Here is a 22,726-nt window from a genome sequence, read left to right on the forward strand (position 1 = left end):
AGAGTCGACTTAATCAAACGAGATCTTTCGAGCTTAACATCTATATTCAATGTGCCTCTCACCATTCGGTGATCACTATTAAGTATAGAAAAAGAAAATTTTCTAATAAACAAAGTCATTCTGATGACATCGTACAAAAATACTGTTTTGTCAGTAAAGAGATACCTGATATCGCATTTATATTATTATTAAATAAAGAAATATTTACATAAAGGACTTGCTTAAGCTTTTATAGCTGCAAGATTAAAAAACTATAGTGTTAATATTAACATAGTATATAACATAATCGCGTTTAATATATGATTTGTTAGAATATTAAACTAGATTAGTTTTAAAAGGAAACAGCTCAAACCGTAAAACAAGTCTCATGAAAATCCGTTAAAATATGTAAAAATTTCCAAGTAAAAACGACGCTCATACGTTTAATTAGATCGCGAAAAAACTTCACAAAGCTCTGTACATACGAACGTATACTATAAATCTTTATTAAGGCTCAGTGGAGGTCTCTTAAAAGCGGGTAGGCGTGGTACTTTTCAGCGGGCGCCCGTGATTGGTCGAGGGAGACGGTTCTCGCTTAAAATGTGGGAGGCATAGCGCTTTACAGCGGCTGCCTTCCCCGCTCGCTACGCTACGAAGGAATTTTTAATGAAATTCATTAATTATCCTTCAGCAATGAGCTTTTTAATTGAGTTATTGTTTTTATAAATTATTGATTACGTCGTGGGCGTTGGTGGATGGTATGAAAGCTGATAGTGTAGTTTTATAATCGCAAATTCTAAAGGATGCCTACATTAATATTGTTAATAGTGTACAAAGCAAATGCATTTATTTGCAATTTTTTTTTAATTTAATGTAACAATACGCCAAATTTCAATATTCAATTAAATTATCTCATGCATTTAAATTTCGAGCCTTGGATTTTTTATTAAAGCTGGTTTGAATTAAGATCGCTGGGCTATCACTACTAAATAATTTACTATTGATTGATTTCAGAAATAAGAAATTCAGACAGATAACTAATCATATCAGAAGTAACATTGATTGAAATAATAAAAATAAAATTAGTAATTAACCATTACTTCATATAATTTATTCTTTCTAAATATTTAGTCTAGATTTCGAGTACCTTATAATTGATTTATTTCAGAAGTGAATTAATTTAAAATTTGTATAAAATTGTGTGAAAAATGAAGCTTTAATTTTTATTTATGCCAAATATATATTAAAATTATTTCGTGTGCTTGAAGTTTTTTAAAAATAAATAATAACAACACATTATAAGATTAAACAGAATAAAAACTTGAAATTAAAATTTTCCTAAAATTCCTATAAATTGTGATTCGCATACAACATTTACGAAATTATTTTTCAAACAAAAACATCACTCACTTTCGTTAAATCGCACCCGAACACCGACAAAAACTCAACTTGCAGTTTACTAAAACACTAAAATCTTATCAATAATGATACAGCGGAATAATGTGTAAATGCATAACAATCAACAAATCGTTAAGACTATGACTGATATATTAGCGCTATATATCGTTTGCTAGAGACATAATTTACGATAAGTGCATAAATCGGTAAATCGATAAAATTGTATCAAGAGCGAAGAATTTACTATGTTGTACGCAGTAAGACAGGTAAGTGCCGATTCTTTTAACTAGGTAACACCCATGACTATGCGTTATTATTATCATTATTATTTATTTCACCTATTTGTATGCTACACTTTATTCCATGTATTTAATATTATTTTTTCTCGCTCAATTATAACGGTATTTATTTAATTATTTCTACCCTCTAATGGTGTTGGCAGAATATCAGCGTCAGGGTCCCATTGACTCTGACATTTATGCTGAGCCAAGACCCTTTTTAAGAACACAGTGCACATTTGTCTCCGTCCATTTTTTTCCTCTCTATGTTAATTTGTCTTTGTGTAATCGTCTTAATTTGTAATTGTCATGTATTTAATGTGTTCTTTTAATAATCTTTTTATCTATCTATCTATCTATCTATCTATCTGTCTATCTATCATTACAACTATATTTTCACGGAGGCCAGTTTCCTTTTCCTCACCCTTCTCAGTCCTTCTTTCCAGTCGTCAATCCTTTCCTTATCCTATCCTCTTAGATGCGTACTGCGCATCCGCACAGGCACTGTCATTGCGAATGTTAATAGGCGGTGGTGATCGCTTACCATCAGGCGAACCACCAGCTCCGTTGGCCGCTCTTACAAATAACTCACTTCAAAAAATGGAGAAGGTTCTCAATTCGACTCTTTCTTTTAGCTTTTCCAGAACTTTCGATTGGGTGAACCGATTGTGACTTATCTTTTTTATTTGAATTGCCTCTTATGTGTTTTAAATTTATCCTATTTCTGACATTTTGAAGGCGGCTTAGTTTATTGTGAAAACTTATGAGCGTACTACGTAATACGTACTAGTTTTTGCCCGCAGCTTCGCGTCAAATTTAATTGATATTTTTATACATATAAACCTGCCTTTTGAATCACTCTATCTATTATGAATAACCCATCAAAATCCGTTGCGTAGTTTCAAATATTTAAGCATACATAGTGACATAGGGTCAGACAGAGAAAGCGACATTGTTTAATACTATGAGCGATTTTTAACCGACGTTCCCAAAAAACGAAGGACGTCGTCAATTCGACTGCATTGTTCTTGAGTTTGTTACTTGTTAGCTCCGTGAGTCTCGAGCGATTGAGGTGACTTTTTTTGTGTTTGATCATTTGATTCCATGTACATTTTGTAGCGGTACCCTCCCCTGTAGAAAAGAATTATATATCTTAATATATAACAAACTAGTGTCATAATGTATGTTCCCAATGAACTCTTCACCAACTTAACCGATTTTGGATGAAATTTGACATTTTATGTGTAATTTGGTCCAACTTAAGATATAGGATAGTTTTTATTTCGATTAATTATCCCAATAATTTATAATCTAAACGTTTTTAATTATTACTGTCACAGCAATGCGTGGCTGTGTACGCTAGTCTACATATATGTCTTTTCTAGTTACGATTTCTTAATTAGTGTTCTCGCGATCGGAGCTTCGTCTTTTGGATTCGAACCAAGCTTGTTGAATAGCTTCTTGGTTAGTTGGTGTACCGATACCACTATTTGAAAAACATGTGTGTAATAATCCTACTAATATTATAATTGTGAAAGATTGTAAGGATGTGAGTGTGTTTGTTGCTCTTTCACGCAAAATCTACAAAACCGATTGAAATGAAATTTGGTACGAAGACAGCTGGACAACTAGAATAACATATAGGCAATTTTTTATCCCAATATTCCTGTGGGAGACGGACTTACGCGGGTGAAACCGCGGGGCGCAGCTAGTTATAATAAATTTTTCTTTCCAATCGACTTCAAGAAAGAAAGAGGAGCGATTCGACAGTATTTTTAAGTTTGTTAGCTTATTACATTTTTGGTTTAACCGATTTTTATGATTTTTTTTATTTGAAAGTCGATTCCCGCCATTTGTTTTAATTCTGACGATTTGAATGAAGCCGGTTCAGTTTTTTATTGAAAATAATTTTTGAAGCGTAAACTTACATAAACAATTTCATTGCCAGGTGCATATCTATACTAATAAAATGAAGCTCAAGAGTTCGTTTGTTTGATAGCGCTAATCACCGGAATAATTGGACCGATTTCAAAAATTCTTTCACCTTTGGATATCATCCATGAGTGATGCTCAGCTATAGATTTTTGTGTAAGCTGTTTGTCATATAGATAAATAAAAACTAATTGATTACTAATCAGCTTTATTATAGTTAAAAATAGTTGATTGATTAATTTTTTTTTTGTAGAAATCATGAGTCAAGGTCCGCGGAAAAAAGAAGTTTAAGATTGAGATAGCATCTTGTCTAAAAATGTTAAGCCGTTGCCGACGTACTTTATGCTACAGCCTTACAAATACACACTAATATTTAAAAGAGGAAGCTTTTTGTAATTTTGTATTTAAGTTGTTAACGTTTTTAAATAAAAACCGCTGGACCGATTTAAAAAATTCTCTCACCATTAGAAAGCTGCAACTCCACTGAGTGACATAGGTTATATACCTAGGGGCGAAAAGCTAGTAAATACATTTATATATGCGATACAAAAGGTTTATTTAATATGACATGTAAGTTAAGAAATTAAAAACTTTTTAACGGATTTTACACGCGATTTATTCATTATACTATTAACCCGACGTTTCGAACGTCGTAAACGTCGGGTTAATAATATAATGAATGAATCGCGTTTAAAATCCGTTAAAAACTCTTTAATATATGTATAATACTCGCGTAAAATCAAACACAAGAAAATACTATGACACGTAAGTCTCAATTGTTTTAATATAAGTACATATGTGCATTTAGCTTGCAAGCAACAACACGGTGTGTTTACGAAACATCGTCAGGTTCCACAAGCTGCACTCGTGTTTTTCATAAAAAAACAAAACAATGTAATCCGATAGCTAAACATTACTCATGTATGACGTGTAAATTATTGAATATGGCAGTGTTAAAGTTATATTATACTACTGAATGTGCCCCGGCTCGGCCCGGGTAGTTATTAATCGTTATTGAAATAATATGAACTATCGTTATTGAAATAGGTTTTGAGTAGGATCAAACTGCACATAGTATGCAAATTTGATTAAAATCAAAAAGGTAGAGTAGTTTAGGAGATCATCGCGGACAAAGAATATGACACGTAATTTTTCCTATATAAATGACTAGCTGCGCCCCGCGGCTTCAACCGCGTATGTTCGTATCCCGTAGGATATCGGGATAAAAAGTTGCCTATATGTTATTTAATTCATAGTTGTCCAGCTGTCTACACGTACCAAATTTCATTGCAATCGGTTCAGTAGTTTTTTCGTAAAAGAGCAACAAACACACACAGATCCTTACAAACTTTCGCATTTATAATATAAGTAGGATTTAATATAAAGATTATAAGTGCCTTTTTGCTGGTGGATCGTCTGATGGAAAGTGGTCACCACCAACCATGAACATTCGCAGAGGTAGTGCTTATGTGAAAAAGTTGCCCGCTTTAAAGGGGAAAGGGATAAGGAAAGGATTGACGTCTGGAAAGAAATAATGGGCTGGGAAGGTTGAGGAAAAGAAAATGGGCCTCCTCCACTCACCGTATGAACAGACGCCGGTTCACGCCGGTTTTCTGTGGGGTTGTAGAATTCGGTGCGAGCTAGCCCAATTCATGTCGTGTTTCTTCAATCCGCCACTAAATTGTTTTAATTAAATGCCTACGTAGTTAATAGTAACTCACCACATGGTAGGCACTATAATTGTATGTGGTTGTCGAGCACCCTTCGGCACGAATTAGGCCAGCTCGCACCGGGGAAGTACCACACCCCCACAGAAGACCGGCGTGAAATAGCATTCTGCTGTGTTTCGTTCGATGAGTGGGAGCCGGATTCCCATATCCTTTTTCTTACCCTTCCCAGTCCTTATCATTATTCCTCTCGCCAATCCTTTCTTAATCCCTTCCCAAAAAGGTGGCAATCCATTTGTAGAGGCGTAAGGTCTGCAATGAACCTTACGCCACTCTAAATGTTTATGGGCGGTGGTAGCGCTTGCCATCAGGCGTCCCACTGGCTCCATTACGAACTGTGACATAAAAAAATGATTATCTCACACTGATACGCATAATTCGAATAAATAATATCTGGATAATCTGCTGGATTCAAAAATTAGCTATTATTTTTTTTTTTTTTATGTCACAGTCGACAATGGAGCTGGTGGGTCGCCTGATGGTAAGCGCTACCACCGCCCATGAACATTTGAAGAGGCGTAAGGTCAATTGCAGACCTTTCGCCTCTCAAATGGATTGTCGACTTTAATTGGATAGGGATTAGGAAAGGATTGATGAGAGGAATAAAGGAAAGGACTAGGAAGGGTAAGGAAAAGGATATGGGCCTCCGGCTCCCCCACTCACCGTACGAAACACAATAGCAAGCTATTATTTCACGCCGGTTTTCTGTGGGGGTGTGGTATACCCCGGTGCGAACTGGCCCAATTCGTGCCGAAGCGTGCTCGACTCCCACAATAGTATTAGAACGCTTGCATGTATTTGACCTTCATAAACAAATTGATTGATGTTTAAATTATTTGTGCAATAAACACATTCACTCGACTTCCGCAAAATAAGCAAAATTATATAATATATTGATCGTCGTATCACATTTGTTTACTGTATCACGTATCGGGTGATATTTATGAACGTGCCTATAGCAATCAATAATATTATGTTTATTTTAATATAAAAATCATGGTTCAAAAGCCGGAAGGAAGATTGTTTAGAATATCATAGGGAAGTTAGGTGATCAACGCCACCTTAATCTTCTAGGTCACGGCGTCACTAGCGTGGGGGGTTTACTGGGGAAATAAACAGAAGCCTATGTGCTAATATAAGCTATAATCTATCTCTCTTCCAAATTTCATACAGATCTGATAAGCTCGTTTCACTTGAAAGAGTGTCAAACATCCGTACATTCTTATAAACTGTCGCGTTTATAAAATTAGAAGGGTTGTTTTATTTATCTATTTGTTTATTGGTGATCTAACAGAAATAATTTCAGCAGTTTATTATAATTAGAGCATAAACACATAAATAATTTACAATATTATTCCCTCTACGTCTCACAGTGATCATAAATAGAAAAAAGATAAACTCGCTTGTATATTATTTTTTACAAAGTAGTTACCAAGACATATGCACTCTAATATTGTATTGTGTTAAGTTTTATCGTAGATGAACTTGATACATAAAATTTGAAAAAAATTGAAATGATTATACAAATAATTGGTTTAATTTAATTTTGAAGCTATATCGGGAGTATAAAAATAGATCTGTTTCGTTTAGTTTTTTATTGAATGTTCTAACGAGTACCTATTGTTATCACCTAAAGTAGAGTTAATTTATATTAATGAAATGTGACCACGTTATAGGCGACTTTATTTCTCAGCGAAATATAAGGAGCCAAGTCCTTAGACTTTCACAACGTATTCATGTTCTTTTGTTTTATTAGTGATTAGGAGAGAAAGATTTTATTTTATTTATTTTATTTTAATCAAGATTGTATTTAGTTTATTAGTTTTTTTGTTTCAAAGGGGCTGACATAAATAATAGTTTAAAAGCCCTCTAAATAAATGATTAAAAAAAAATAATAAAAACAAGGAGAAAATGATAAATCGGCTCATTCGAAATGATCATATCAATGCATTGTATTTTGTAATCATAATTTCAACACAATGAACGCAGCTATTTACCCGTATTCAATTTCATCTATCATAGATTGTTTTTATTAATAGAGGGATGTTTATAAAAATAATAATGTCACATAGTTTATATTGAACACTTGTTCATAGTTACGTGTTTATATAGTGCCTTCAAAACACGCCTCTTAAGCACCGGGTGAGCTCATAGTTCAAACGTGTTTGTCACTTATAAACACATATATTACATGTTGTAATAACATTATAGTTCGGGTCTACACTGGCTACGGTATTGCTCGCTTTAAGGGGACTGCAATAGTTAGAATGATGCACTCACACATGCAACAACGGTCTCGGCTCGGCTCTGTTTGTACACAGGGCACGCACACATGCGTATACATCATCGTTCAGAAATATGAATATGCGATTAACTGAAAATCGATTGATTGTGCTATAAATATAAATCACTATTAAATTACTTTGTTGCTTGAAGAATAATTTGCCAAAAAACAATAAAATAAATGTTTAGAGGTAGCTTTGTGATTATTATTGGTATCTTGGTAATTTCTAACATACATTTTTTACTAATAAATGAATTAAAGCTTATAAAACTTGTAAGAGAATTCGTGAGTCTGCCAATAAGCTGTATCTAGCCTTAAATTATTTTTATAACACGAGCAAAAATAACCAGTGTTCGCTAGATGTAATAAAATAAGTTAAATAGAATAATATATCCGTGCAAACTGTCTGTGACAACAAGTTATATAGGCGAGGCGTTATGTACATATAGTTATTTGAAAGATAAATTGTTTTCTCAACTTAGGTGCACTGGTAATAAGCGATATTATATGGGTGCTTCATTTTCAGTTAAATTAATATTACGTTTTTCGTCGGGCAGCGTGTCGTCTTAAAGCAGTACTGATTCCGTTTTGTATTAGATAAATATTTGAGAATATTCATATAATCGATATTATATAAAACATTTTGCGTAATAAGATGAGAGAAAATTGTCTATTTACAAATATGTAAATTATGTAATTTGGCCATATACCTATCTATTGTTAATGTCTATGAATAATCATGATATTCTAGCAGTACGCTTATGGTTCATATATGTATAAATATGTATAACTTACTTAATAACCTTCCGCCCGCGGTTTTACCCACGTACTTGGTAGGTAAAACTAGGTAAAACAGATAGTCCCATTTCCCGTACAGTTCTCTTTTTCGGAATGTAAAACACTATGTCCTTTCTCGGGTCTCTTACTATGCCTCTATGATATTTCTGAATCTATATTTATGGTTTGGCGTGTTGAAGAGACAGACAGACAGATAGCGTTATTTTCACATTAATGATATTGGTAGGGATACTCGGGGATCACGTAGATATAAAGATACGTACGGTGAAATGATTTTTAAATTCAAACAAACAAACTCATCAGTTTTATATTTAAAGTAAATAGATTTAGTTTATTTTAAATATACAGAAACCGATTGGTTAAACTTAAAAATAATTATACACTCAATTATAATAAACGAATATATTAGAATATCGTTAATGAATGAAATAAATGAAAAAACACAAAAAACAAAGATAAGATAATTTTGAATTTTCACAAATAATTAAAAACGCTTTTGTGACTTCAATCTATTTACACGTGTGAACGATTAAACAAATTTAATCATAATCACAACATAGTATAAAACAAAGTCACTTTCTCTGTCCCTATGTCCCTATGTATGCTTAAATATTTAAACCTACGCAACGGATTTTGATGGGTTTTTTTTATAGATAGAGTGATTCAAATGGAAGGTTTATATGTATACTGACATCTTTTAAACCACTCCGAATTTGACGCGTGCGAAGCCGCGGGCAAAAGCTAGTAACATTATAAACACGAAAATACACAAAGTCATGTCAAGTATGCAGCTTAACCTATTTTCGTCCCCAGGGTCCGGAGCCAGCTCTAAACTCAAGCCCAGGTGGTGCTGCGAAGCCGCCGCCACTCAACTCCTTCGAGCTGGACCGCTGTTTGGACAGGTAACTTGTATAAACCCTGTAATACCTATAGAACGGACACCCGTTTCCTCTTCCTCACCCTTCCCAATCTATTCCTTCCCAGTCACCAATCCTTTCCTTATAATCGCCAATCGTTTTCCATTCATGATAAAAGCGGACGGGCAGTGGATTCGCAGAGGCACTATATCTGCAAATGTTCATATGCGATGATCGCTTATCATCAGGAGAACCACCAGCTCAGATTCCTGCTTATAGTCGATGAAAGAACCTTAATTTTGAGGTTTTTTCTGTCCCTTACACCCAGGGAACCGAGAGAATAGAAGAATTTCGATAGCTGAGGCGGGATAAAATTAAAACTAACATCCTTTATCCTGTCAATCTGAGTGCTTCAAACTGGATATTTTTGTTTAATAATTACGAATAATTATTGAGAAACGTATGATGACAAATACAGTGACGCGCATACGAGGAATTCGTTCAGGTTTCTAGCATAATCTTGTTTGCTTTGGTTTGGTGAAATGACTAGACGTGAGTAAATAGGTGTGTGTACATGGCTCGAATCGCTCATGTCAGAACACCGTTATTTATTAACTGTGCTGAAGAAATCAGTTTAAAGTTTAAACATTATCCCACTTGCGTATCGGCTTTATGTTTGAAGTAATTACCCAATTGTATATGTCGCAGGTGATTTGTATAATTGCGCCGTTTTCGGCGTAGTCGGTTTAACGCCCGGCATTTTGTATTTAGCCGAGAATTGACTTTTCCACAAGACGCTGGTTGCGCTTTCTATGTAGTTTAGTTAGTTAACTCTTTATAATATTGGCGTAGACACACATACATCTTAATACATATTTGTTACGTCTTTCAGAGACGAGTCCGGGAGGTGGGGCGACGCGGCGCGGCGTCGCCGGCGCAGCTCGCCCCCCCGCCGCTCACCCCCGCGGGAAAATGAGCCGCTTTCACTTGCTAGGGTGAGTATTTCGGAAACTAATAATCCGCTCTGGCTTCGCCTGTGGTTCATTTATTTGAAATACCAATAACGAAATCTAGGGATTACATATGTGCTTGCCCAACGGTGAAGCGATTTTTCAAATAGTTTCATTAGTTCCTGACATAAGCGCGTTCAAACAAGTTAATAAACTCTTTAATTTTATATTATTAGTAAAGATTGATTGTTTTTAGATGCATTTTGTAAAATAATAGTCTAAAATATGGTCGGGAGGTGAAAACCTTATGATAGTGTTAAAAATACCTAAGTATAGTTACATTAATGCTTACAAAATAACAATTTGAAGAGGGATGAGGCGCATAGATCAGTAGAAAAACAACTGTGTTTCAACTTGATTTAAATAACTGTGTTTATTCAGACCCATATCTTGTGAGTCGACCCTTAAAGCCGTATTCCATCATTTTATCAATTAATATCACACCAGCAAGTATCTTAAACATGATAGGAATCTCGTTAAAACCTGAAAACATCCTTTATGTCAATAATACCCCTAAAAGCAGGCCTCCGCCCCCACATCCCCAACCGGCGGTTCTACTCAATCGAGCCCTGCGCCCGCGTCCCCCGCCGGCAGTAGTACTGCGCCCCGCTCCCCGCTGCCGCTTGTGGCGCCCGACCTGCTGGCGATGCAGCTACTCGACCAGCACTCGCAACTCCAGGCACTGATGAAGCAGCGGTTGTTCCATCAGCACCATATGCAAAAACAGGTAAAGTATTGTAAAAAAGTGTTGGCTTTCTCAGTTGTTTGGACTCTTTTATTTGGCAATATGTTTGGTTGCTTTCTTTCTTCTTCCTTTAAAGATAAAAGAAAGATAATAATCTCATAATGTTTTCTTTCTTTCAAAATTGATTACTCATGCAGTTTGTGACTTTAAAAAATGTGGATTTGATAACGACTCATCATTTAAGAATTAATGACTTTTAATGGAACTTAAACGGGATTTAATCATTGCAGTATTCATCCTAACGTTTCTTACTTAACAAGGATTGAGATGTTATGTCTTGAAATGTTTTTGCCAATGTCCATGAATGTTTATTGTTTACTCTAGCACATGTCGTCCGAGGCGGCCAAGCGCTTGGAGCAGTCTCGGTTGCAAGACCAGATCAATCTCAACCTGCTCTCACAGTCCCACCTCCAGCCTCCAGATAGTTCACCAGGTAAGACCAGTACGAAATAAAAAAAAAAAGTTTGAAAATGTTTTGTCTTGTTGTCTATGATCGTTTACCAATTTAATAAACACATGTTTCTTTCATTTCTTTCTTTCTTTCTTTCTTTAATCGGATGAATTTTTCAATTGTTTAAAAATTGCATTCGATATTGTAAATATTTAAATTAACATTGAGTTAGTTTACTTTCAATAGTTGTATAAATTATTTCGGGAAATGCATGAAATAACATCAATGTAATGAATCAAAAATCAGTCCCAAGCTGTTCTTAATTCTTTAGTAGGGTAACTAATAAGACTTTCCTTTAAACACATAGATTCTATTCTACACTAAGTCAACTATATGTATACTTTACGATGAATAATCATCCACCCAGGGTCTCTCCAGCAACAGCTGGGAGCTCAACAGCAACAGCTGGTGCAGCAGCTGCAAGCTGTGCAGCGTCAGTACTTGATGCATGCACCTCTTTCTGTACCGCCAAATGCGCCGCCCGGTGAGTTGTTTTAAAAATACTATTAAAAATGATATAGTGAATATACAATACATTGTTTTTATTGAGGTTACATTTCGTTAAAATTAAATATATCGTTATCATCAGCCTATATAATATGTTCCCACTGCTGGGACACAGGCCTCCTGATGAGAATTTTAGGCCATAATCCACCACGCTGGCCAAGTGCGGGTTGGCAGATGTCGAACTTTTGATTCTTGGACATGCTGGTTTTCTCACGATGTTTTCTTTCACCGTTTTAAGCAGTGGTGATGTTATCCACATGTGCAGAGAAATGGAAAAATCAATTTATTTCCTGCACGCTCGCCCGATCTCGAAACCCCGACTAATCGATTTTAAATTCCGAGGTTCTCTCCACTGAGCTTTTAATTTAAATGTATATAACACACAAAATGGCTTTGGAACAATTTAAGTAAAATTCTGCTTTTTATTGATATTCTGTATTGGTTTTTTACCTTTATATATCTGATATCTATTCTGATTTTAATGTCACACTGTTTCAGTAAGATTTCAATAAGTAATTTAAAACTAATCCTAAAATAAAAGGAGCACAATAAGAACTAATATTATCCTTAATATCTCATGAGAATATATTTCGTGTTGTTTCTATTCGAATTTGTTTTATCTCAGGTTTAATGCTATGGGGTAGTGAAATAGAAGAGCACCCTCTATACGGGAGGGGTGTTTGCAAGTGGCCCGGCTGTGACGCTCTGGCCGAAGATTTCCAAGCGTTTTTAAAGTGAGTTTATCTATATATAAGATACTATCTGAATTAGCAACATCTTTATTATTATAATATTGAAGAAAATTAAAAATTTTAAATGTTAAACGAATCATAATTAATCACTAACTTCATTATGCAGTGTCGGATGACGTGATTCGAAGATATGAATTGATCCTGTGATCATTGATATAAATATTATATTATTTCACGACATTTTATTTATGCATGTTTCCAAACATAAAACGATGTACCTACCGAAAAAGTTTCGAAGCGAACGTTGCACTAATTTTAGAATAATATTTGCTGGATTTTTACTTCCTACTACTAATTAACGCACTTTATAACGTTTTTTTGCTTGAAAAAAAAAAAAACATCCATGAAGTTATTATTTCATGTTTTATAGACAATCTTATACCTGTAGTGCAGGTTTCTAGTGTATTATACAGAATTGGTGCGATCTTGTTATTTTTGCGGATAGAATCAATCGTAAATACATTAAGGATAATTGATATCTCCATTGTGCAGCATAGTGCGCTGCATTTCTACTGCTGTACAGGCTATAGTCTATGACCTCTATGGTTCAATGGTAAACGCGTCAGTGCCGAGGAATAATGGGTTCAATCCCCGGTCTAAAAGTGCGATAGAAGAAAAGAGAAGCCTCTTTCTCTTTTCGTGATAACTTCGAATCCGCACACCACCAGCTTTGCCATAAAACAGCGAACAAATCTACCAGGCACCTGGAAGCAGCGCACACGCTGGACGACCGGTCCGCCGCGCAGGCCCGCGTCCAGATGCAGGTGGTGGCCCAGCTGGAGCTGCAGCTGCGCCGCGAGCGCGACCGCCTCGCCGCCATGATGCGACACCTCCATGCTGCGAGGGACTCGCATCATCATAAGATGCCGCATGGTTAGATTAATGTTGACTTCCTACACATGGCATGCACAGTGTTTACAAAATCCTATTTCCTACTAATATTATAAATGTGAAAGTTTGTAAGGATGTGTGTGTGTTTGTTGCTCTTTCACGCAAAAAATACAGAACCGATTGCAATGAAATTTGGTACGTAGACAGCTGGGCAACTGGAATAACATATAGGCAACTTTTTATCCCGATATTCCTACGGGATACGGACTTACGCGGGTGAAACCGCGGGGCGCAGTGAGTATCACATATTCAGTGTTCACCTAAAATGCTTAAGTTACCCTGAGGCTCCACATAAATCTTCTCCATATCACATACCGCGTACACTTTTCTTGAATCGTCTCCAGCTCAAATAAATCTATCTTTTGAATTTAAATACTTGTTTCTATTAATTTATATAGATTCTCCCCGAGTCATATTTCCTACATTCCGCCTCGATCCAAACGGTATACAATTTATCATTAGAATCATTACGTAAATCTATTTTATATCATATAGATGATATAGGAAAAAACCATCTTCTCTCTAAATCATAATATATTTATAATGCTTTCAGTTCTCGGGTATATAGTATCGCATACATCATTTCCGAAACTTCTATATCACATGTAGTTCAGTTCAAGTGTTGTTTCAAGACTTACAGCCATCCCATATTATATTGAAATTTCCTTATAAAATAAAAGAAAGGCCATTTTCATCTCCGCGATCCTAAACCAACTTCATCTTCAACGTAACTTGTTTTAAAATATATTAAGCTGTTCGCCCCGGCTTCGCCCGTGGTACATATATCGCCTATGTCACAGTGAACTTACAGCTTTCTAATGTTGAAAGAATTATTAAGGCTCAGTAGTTTTTGATTTTATCCATTACAAATAAACAAACAAAAATACAAATTCTTCCTCTTTATAAAATTATATTATTATTATTCTATATTATGTAGTGTTTAAAAAGAAAAACTAGAAACTCCTTACTTTCAATTCATTTATATATATATATAACATTATTGCTAATAAATTGAAAGCAATTGAGCTACAAATAGTTTTTTTATTCAACTTAGATGACGTCATCATTCTCAAACTATGTTAAATTGTGCGTATCTATTTTTTGTTAATAATGCGTCAAAAGGTGATAAAACAATATATATGACACGAAAATATGCCGTATTTAAGATAATTTTAGCTTCATCTTTTTGAAGGTTAGTTTTTTGTCATGTCTGACTAAAAATAACCATATATTTTTTTTACAAATAGTGCATAATGGAATTATATTATGTTACCTCAATCACTTCAGTTTTGGGATGACGGTTAATCGAACGCAGATATAAAAAATAATAAGATTTGAGAAATTTTAAAAGAATAGAAAAACACTTTACAGCGAGCGTGGTCACGGGGAGACTGAGATGTTATATGTCTTGAAGGCTGTAAAGTGTTCGAAACGTCGGGTTAATAATATAATGAATAAATCGCGTTTAAAATCCGTTAAAAAGTTTTTAATTTCTAAATGTATAATCATCATCACGTGATCATCACGTGAAATCAAACACAAGAAAGTACTAGAATAGAAAAAAATTTGCTAACGTGACGGGATTCAAATTTTCAAAGTTTTTTCTATTATTTCAAAATTTCTCATTTATAAAGCATTTCAATACTATAAAAATTTAATTTAATAATAAGATTTGTTTCGAATAACACTTTTTGCTCTTCAGGGGGTGCTAATGAAGGAGCTTCCCCCGGCCCGGTGCGGCGTCGTGTGTCTGATAAATCCGGTGTAGCCATAGCTGGAGGTAAGATATTTCATTGCTATATATTTATATCGTCATCAGCCCATACATGTTCCCACTGCTGGGACACAGGCCTCCTATGAGGGTTCAGGCCATAATCCACCGCGCTGGCCAAGTGCGGGTTGGCAGATGTCACATGTCGTCGAACTTTTGATTCTTGGACATGCCGGTTTCCTCACAATGTTTTCTTTCACCGTTTTAAGCAGTGGTGATGTTATCCACATGCGCAGATAAATTGAAAAATCAATTTATTTCCTGCACGCTCGCCCGGTCTCGAACCTCGACTTATCGATTTTGAAGTCCGAGGTTCTCACCACTGAACCACCACTGCTTTATATTTATATGCCATTTATTAAATTTCAAATTTTAATTCATTATTTCACAGTAACTCAGAATTACAATTATAAAATTATAAAACAGAATGTTAGGCAATATCGAATATTTATTTTAAAATTAGGCACTGAAAGCACAAATCTAAGCGTATGGTTTTTTTCTCTAGAAATTGATATGAATGCTATAAAATAATTTATGGATTTATGAAATATTCCTATTTCCCAAGGTCTTCCATATATGCTCGAAAGAGCTGGATTAGATGTTCAACAAGGTAAAAATCTATTTGATTTAGAAATGTGTTTGTTTTCATTAATTATTCGTAGCACAATTAATATAATGGTTATATTTAAGTCGCTAACTTGCAAATTACAGAAATACAAAGGAATCGCGAGTTTTATAAGAGCGCTGATGTGCGTCCGCCTTTTACCTATGCATCGCTGATTCGTCAGGTACGTTTGAAAATTATTGTTAAAAACACTATTTTTATGCGCGTTTTTATACAAAATTGATGAAAAGTCCAAAAATGGTTGTCGTTATAATAACAATCCTATCCTACTAATATTATAAATGCGAAAGTTTGTAAGGATGTGTTTGTGTTTGTTGCGCTTTCACGCAAAGACTACTGAACCGATTGCAATGAAATTTGGTACGTAGACAGCTGGACAGCTGGAATAACATATAGGCGACTTTTTATCCCGACCTTCCTACGGGATACTGACTTGCGCGGGTGAAACCCCGAGGCGCAGCTAGTTTATAATAAAAGTATGCAATTAAAAAGAAAGCATTAAACTTCATCAGAAGTTATCTAATTAATAAATAGGAGACCAGCACGATGTCATGACTGTAATTTAGTGATTTTGAATAATAAATTGAACACATTTGCTAATAAATTTATGGGCAAAATTGGATTTTGTACATTTGGACTCCTAATTTCCTTATAGCTGACAGTCTAGCTGCTTAAGCAAGCAACAAACATTTACATATTAATATAAACTTTTTGAATTATAACTTGAGTCAGAATTACACACAAATCATGGAATTCTTAAGTATAAGTTACTTTATTAATAGGTTTTATACATATAAATATTTGTTTGTATATATAAAACCGACCTATTAATGTATAATACATTAATCCGTCGCTTGTCCAAATTTCGCTTTTATCCTTCACCACTCAAATCTGCACATATGGGCTATCTGCGATATATATCATCGTGTATTTCCTTTAAATGTGCACAAGAAAATCGTATTAATATTAAGACGATAATAATTATACGATATACATATGGTTGTTGTAGTAGTTGTGTATGTGGTAGCCGAGCACGCTTCGGCACGAATTGGGCCAGCTCGCACCGGGGAAGTACCACACCCCCACAGAAAACCGGCGTGAAATAATAGCTTGCTATTGTTTCGTACGGTGAGCCGGAGGGCCATATCCTATTCCTTACCCTTCCCAAGCCCTTTCCTTTATTCCTCTCGACAATCCTTCTTCCCTTCCCTTCCTAATTTGAAGTCTGCAATCCATTTGTAGAAGCATAAGGTCCACAATTGACCTTATGTCTCTCCATCATGGGCGGTGGTACACTGTGGTAACACTTACCATCAGGCGACCCACCAGCTCCATTGCTGACTATGACATAAAAGAGTACTAAACAATACGTTATTAAAATTTCAGGCCATTATAGAATCTCCAGACAAGCAGCTCACCTTAAACGAGATTTACAACTGGTTCCAGACCACTTTCTGCTACTTTAGACGTAACGCTGCTACTTGGAAGGTAAGATCTTTTATTCTTTTTACATATATAGACTTTATAGTAACTATTACTAAATGTTAACGGGTAGTTTTGATAAAAACATGTATAGAATAATGAAAAAGTCAAAATAATATGTGTTGTAAGAGAATTAATATTCTGTTAATAATAATACGAGTTCAATTTTTACTTCAAATATACGCCGGATGTTGTTATAAAGGTAACCTTAGTATTAATATTTTGTACAAAATATATGATTTCATTATATATGCTTTACTTTTTAAAACATATCAACTATGAGGAAAGATTGGAAATTGCAATTATGTAATATATATCTACCATATTTGTGAAACTATAATGACAATGCTCTGACCCAAATGAAAATCTTGTCTATGATATCATTACTACAAAGGTTTTATAATGTCTATGTCAATGCTAGTTTATCAAAATTAAATCAAATCATACAAAAAATGGCATTAAAACTAATATGTTTCCAGTATTAATAAATAGAAAAAAAAGATACACGTCACGATATTAGCAATTTGTACAATTTTCATTAACCTTGGAATTCTGTGAAAAAAAAATGCAATTCGTCTATAAGCTAGTAAGCTAGTATATATAGTTAAGGCACAGAGCATTATCTCAGCGTAACAATGCGTAAAACAGAACGCGGTACGCCACAACCTCTCGCTGCACAAATGCTTCATGCGTGTGGAGAACGTAAAGGGCGCCGTGTGGACGGTAGACGAGGTGGAGTTTTACAAGCGGCGGCCGCAGCGCGCCGCGCACGCGCCGCCGCCGCTGCACCACGCGGGGTACGGCACAGCGTCGCCTGGCCTGCGGACCCACACTGCACATCGCACACTATACACGACACACTCAACTATGAATGAAACAAATTACACTCAACTATCAATAAAACAAATATGCATACAATACTGAGACTCTAACTCTATTAAAACAACACAAAGTCAACGAGAACTTGCATTATACGCCGCACTGCACGTAACACACATTACATTATATACTTTACTCCTACACTACACCTTCACACATACACATACACACACACACACACACAAAAGAACTTGGCCCTACACATAGCTAACACTTCACTGATATACAAATCACACTACATACAGATTGCATTACGAACAAACCCTTACAATTACAAACTACTCTATAATGCATCATGTACAACTTGCTTACTATCACATTAAAACACTAAACAAGCACGACGTATCACGCAAAAGACGTAAACACGCAACGCCGGGACGGGTTGCACTATACGGATCTTGGCACAGCGAAGACTGGCCTGCGGTACTCCATCACACATGATGAACATATGATGAACAGACTGAAACCAGAAACGCCAAATATTCATTAACACAAACACTGTATGATTAAACTCGAACAGGCTAACATTTTCACCTTCATTTCCACCATGCCGAGTACGAAACAGCATCGTCTCTCTGATGAGCTGCTCTATGCATGCATTTTACATTATATACTGTATAAAAAACACTGAACATACTAGGTGCTAATCAGACACTGATCACGTTACACTTTATATATCTTACAGTAAAAGAAGACGGAATTATTACATACACACACACACACACACACACACACACACAATACAAAAATCAAAGAAATATTAACAGATATAACAATGAAACATAAACCCACGCCGCTGCAACACGCTGCGTACGACATAGCGTTGCCTGGCCGGCGGACCCACACTACATATGATACTTCAATGACACACTATCACATTAAAGGAACCAATGACAATACAATTTATGCTTGATACACAAAATATACATATGAAAACAATATTAGTCCTTAAAAATATTTTAACACCATCACGGAAACAATCATGAATCAATTCACCCAATAACCAGTTCTATAAAAGTGACAATAAAACGCATACAACACAAAAAGTGACATAAAAAATCTGTACATACAAGTAACAACACACATAAGAACGACGCAATTATTCATGACCAGACCATGGCCCTATATTGATACACACAGAAAACAATAATAATTATAATCAATCAAAACAATTACATAAATCCATTAACTAGGACTTCATTCTTTTTTACAAGAACTCTAAAACACACAAATACTACACATATAAATATAAACATGGAATTGTACACACATAGTGACAATTTACTTAAAATATTGGAAATATTAATTTGTTTTTGTAAAATGTTTGAATTTTTTTAACACAACTAATGTTTTTTTACACAGGCACAGGAAATGTAAAGATTTACCAAAAAACGCAACAGAAATAAATGCTTGTCATCATTTCTTTGACAATAACAAGCAAATGAAAATAATAATAATAAGAAAGGGAACAATCAATTAAATAAAACAAATTATACATACAAAATGCTAACAAAATCACCAACAGGTTGGGCATTAGCATTCACTCGACATTAAACAACTTATATTTTATAACCATGCCTGGAAGGCGACATATCATGAATACTAATAACTGTTTCCACAAAACAATTTAAACTGTCGTATCAACACTTAACAATACCACACTAAACCTTAATTATTATCAAATCTTCTCTTATTTTCTATCTAACTTAGATATAATTCAATTCTTGTCATGTAAATAAATGTTTTATCTCGTTTCAGATTTAAATTTATAATTATTTGTGTAGTTGATTTTGGATGAAATTTGTAAGTTGCATTATAATCTGCGGTTCGTTCTACAAGTGGATTATAATGTGACCTATTGTATTTAGGATTTGTTATTTGTGTGTGTTCGTGGAGTTCAGCGCTACGGTGAATAACATTTTTCTCGCTTGCCTATTAACCAAACTCCCTATTCGTCCCATCCTTGGGGTCTCTCGGGTCCTCCTGCATGATTATTTTAAGATGTCAACTTCCACGACGATCTGAATGTGCTTCCATCGCTTAATTGAACTATTCAAAATCTGAATAGGCCTGAGATTGGAGCACATTTTAAAATAGGAGATATACAGGTTTAGCAAAATAACCATAACATTTGCTAAAGAGAAATGAATTATAGAATGCAATCCGGACGAACCTGTCTCTACACAAATGTTTCGTGCGCTACGAGGATGACTTCGGTTCCTTTTGGATGGTGGATGATGCCGAATTCGTGAAGAGACGGCATCTAAGTCGAGGGCGGCCCAGGAAATACGAACCGGCGCCTCCCGGACCCAACGCTCCACAGTAAGAGCGCAGCCCAGTCTCACGTTGCGACCGTCCAACGAATCTTTATTGTGCTCATTTTGCCTAAATTTCTTTCTATCTATCGACCGACATGTATAGGACCATATTCGCGTGGATTCACTATATTTTATGTACATTTAAATTTAATTGAATCATAATATCGACAAGCTGTTCTTATCAAATCTTTGAATGTGAATCACATTGTTTTGTATATTTATAATTCAGCAACATTTCCAAGAATCGTTGGGCGATCGCGTCCACATTAGTATTTTACGTGAACTTTTGAATCCACAAATAAAATTCATCACACTGATGATTCTTGGTTCACGACTAGTTTGATGTTTATCACCGTTCCGTAAGGGTGTGTAATTAATGTGTAAGCTTAGATAATCCCGACATGTCATGTTAGTATCATATAGATTCATATGTTCGATCACAGCTTCAGAGTGCTAAAATCTTTGCACGCAGTAGATTAATGGATATTGTCAAAGTAACATTTTAGTATGTCGTCTAGGTTTAAGCACTCTGTAGATCATTAGAATTTAGAATGCCGAGCTATAACAAATTGTTTTGCTATAGATATTAACATCATATCGATCGAATTATAGTACATAGCTTAAATCATAATATTTTGCAATTGTAACATTAAATATTTTATATTTGAACCTGATGAAATGCATAACCTACATCATATGAAAACTATAATCAAATTTCAATATGTTATGCATGCTTTATACACCTGCGGAGTTAAAACGTCGGGATGTGTACAGTATAAAAGAAAATGTATTCATACTTATACCTAGTTATATTTTATTGTTATGCATGTTTATTGCATTTAAAATGTTTGTAAGATGGATCGTCGTTGGATATACAAGTAAGATTTAAGTGTTTCTAAATTTATTCCCTTTTTATATCGCATGTTTATTTTTTAATGTTTCTAGAGGTAAGTGTTGACGCTTTGTTTGTGCGTTTTGTCGCATGATAGTTATAATTTTTTTCTCCTTTTTCTTCTTGCTTGCTTTTTTTTCTATTTTTATTCTATTTATTATCTTCTATTATTTAACATTCACATCACATTCACCGACGACACTGATACAAATAATTGGACTGTTTAATTTCAAAATTATACACTTTACAATTTACACATTTACATAAAACACAGTATACTTAAATTGGACGATAAACATTTCCGTCAATGGAGGTTTGAAAAGGCCAGGGGTATGCTGATCTTTATATTCTTTTTTTTGTTTGTCAAAAAGTTGATCACTAATTAAATTTTAAAGTTATTTAAAATTAATTTCAATATTTATCAATTTGTTTCAAATAAAAGTCAAAATTGATATTAAAAAAATGTATGTTTTTGTATTCTGGTAATTTCATATGACTATTTGATTGGCAGGTTTATGGGTGCTCAAAGTCCACCAATGATGACGAGCCCTCATGGCTATAGTGAGGCTTTGAAACGAAACCTACAGGTATTTATATCAATAATTAAAATATTAGTTCTTCGGCTATAAATTCAATTAATCAGTATTTGAACGATTATGAATTAATCCGTAAAGTAAAAGATGTAGCTTCGAAACCTTCTTGATAAATTTTTATGCTTTTTTCTTTTATTGCTTTAAATTTTTTCATCTAGATAAGAAGGAATTCAAAAAATTTGAAAGATAATTTGCTCCATTATTTTAGGGTATGATGGAAGATTGCAACCTAGCATATATGTCTACAGATGATCACTTGATGCAGACGGAAGATTATCAATCTTCACATGAGGATTATAGGTATATACTTATTGTTGTTTATATCGTAGTTTTTTGTAGTGATTGTTATATATATCATAGAAATATTTATCTCTAAAAATAATATCTCAATACTTTCTTTACATACAGAAACTATAATATTGTCTCAAATGAAGCTGATAAGTTTAAATGCAAGGTTGGATGGCTGGCAATTCAAACGTCATCAATGAGTAGTACAAAATGGAATATGAAACATTTTTGACAGCGTGTTTGAAATCTAATATATAAAATTCTCGTGT

The 22,726-nt window shown here is 34.6% G+C and overlaps 1 protein-coding gene across 2 annotated transcripts in view; it reads left to right on the forward strand.

The window, feature by feature from the left end:
- LOC119837626 (forkhead box protein P1) overlaps nucleotides 1-22,726 on the forward strand; it is a 61,805-nt gene that overhangs the window by 35,061 nt on the left and 4,018 nt on the right. The window contains exons 4-16 of one of the 2 annotated variants that reach the window (XM_038363306.1): nucleotides 9,210-9,298; nucleotides 10,146-10,248; nucleotides 10,787-10,990; nucleotides 11,333-11,441; nucleotides 11,827-11,943; nucleotides 12,592-12,700; nucleotides 13,419-13,591; nucleotides 15,312-15,389; nucleotides 16,092-16,168; nucleotides 17,392-17,493; nucleotides 20,522-20,688; nucleotides 22,088-22,163; nucleotides 22,378-22,469. In XM_038363306.1, the coding sequence (XP_038219234.1) occupies nucleotides 9,210-9,298; nucleotides 10,146-10,248; nucleotides 10,787-10,990; nucleotides 11,333-11,441; nucleotides 11,827-11,943; nucleotides 12,592-12,700; nucleotides 13,419-13,591; nucleotides 15,312-15,389; nucleotides 16,092-16,168; nucleotides 17,392-17,493; nucleotides 20,522-20,688; nucleotides 22,088-22,163; nucleotides 22,378-22,469 (1,496 nt within the window). Of the gene's footprint in view, nucleotides 1-9,209; nucleotides 9,299-10,145; nucleotides 10,249-10,786; nucleotides 10,991-11,332; nucleotides 11,442-11,826; nucleotides 11,944-12,591; nucleotides 12,701-13,418; nucleotides 13,592-15,311; nucleotides 15,390-16,091; nucleotides 16,169-17,391; nucleotides 17,494-18,135; nucleotides 18,285-20,521; nucleotides 20,689-22,087; nucleotides 22,164-22,377; nucleotides 22,470-22,726 lie in introns of both variants that reach the window. The other variant, XM_038363307.1, reaches the window with a different exon arrangement.

The sequence above is a fragment of the Zerene cesonia genome, chromosome 28, assembly GCF_012273895.1.
Source record: "Zerene cesonia ecotype Mississippi chromosome 28, Zerene_cesonia_1.1, whole genome shotgun sequence".
Taxonomy (NCBI): domain Eukaryota; kingdom Metazoa; phylum Arthropoda; class Insecta; order Lepidoptera; family Pieridae; genus Zerene; species Zerene cesonia.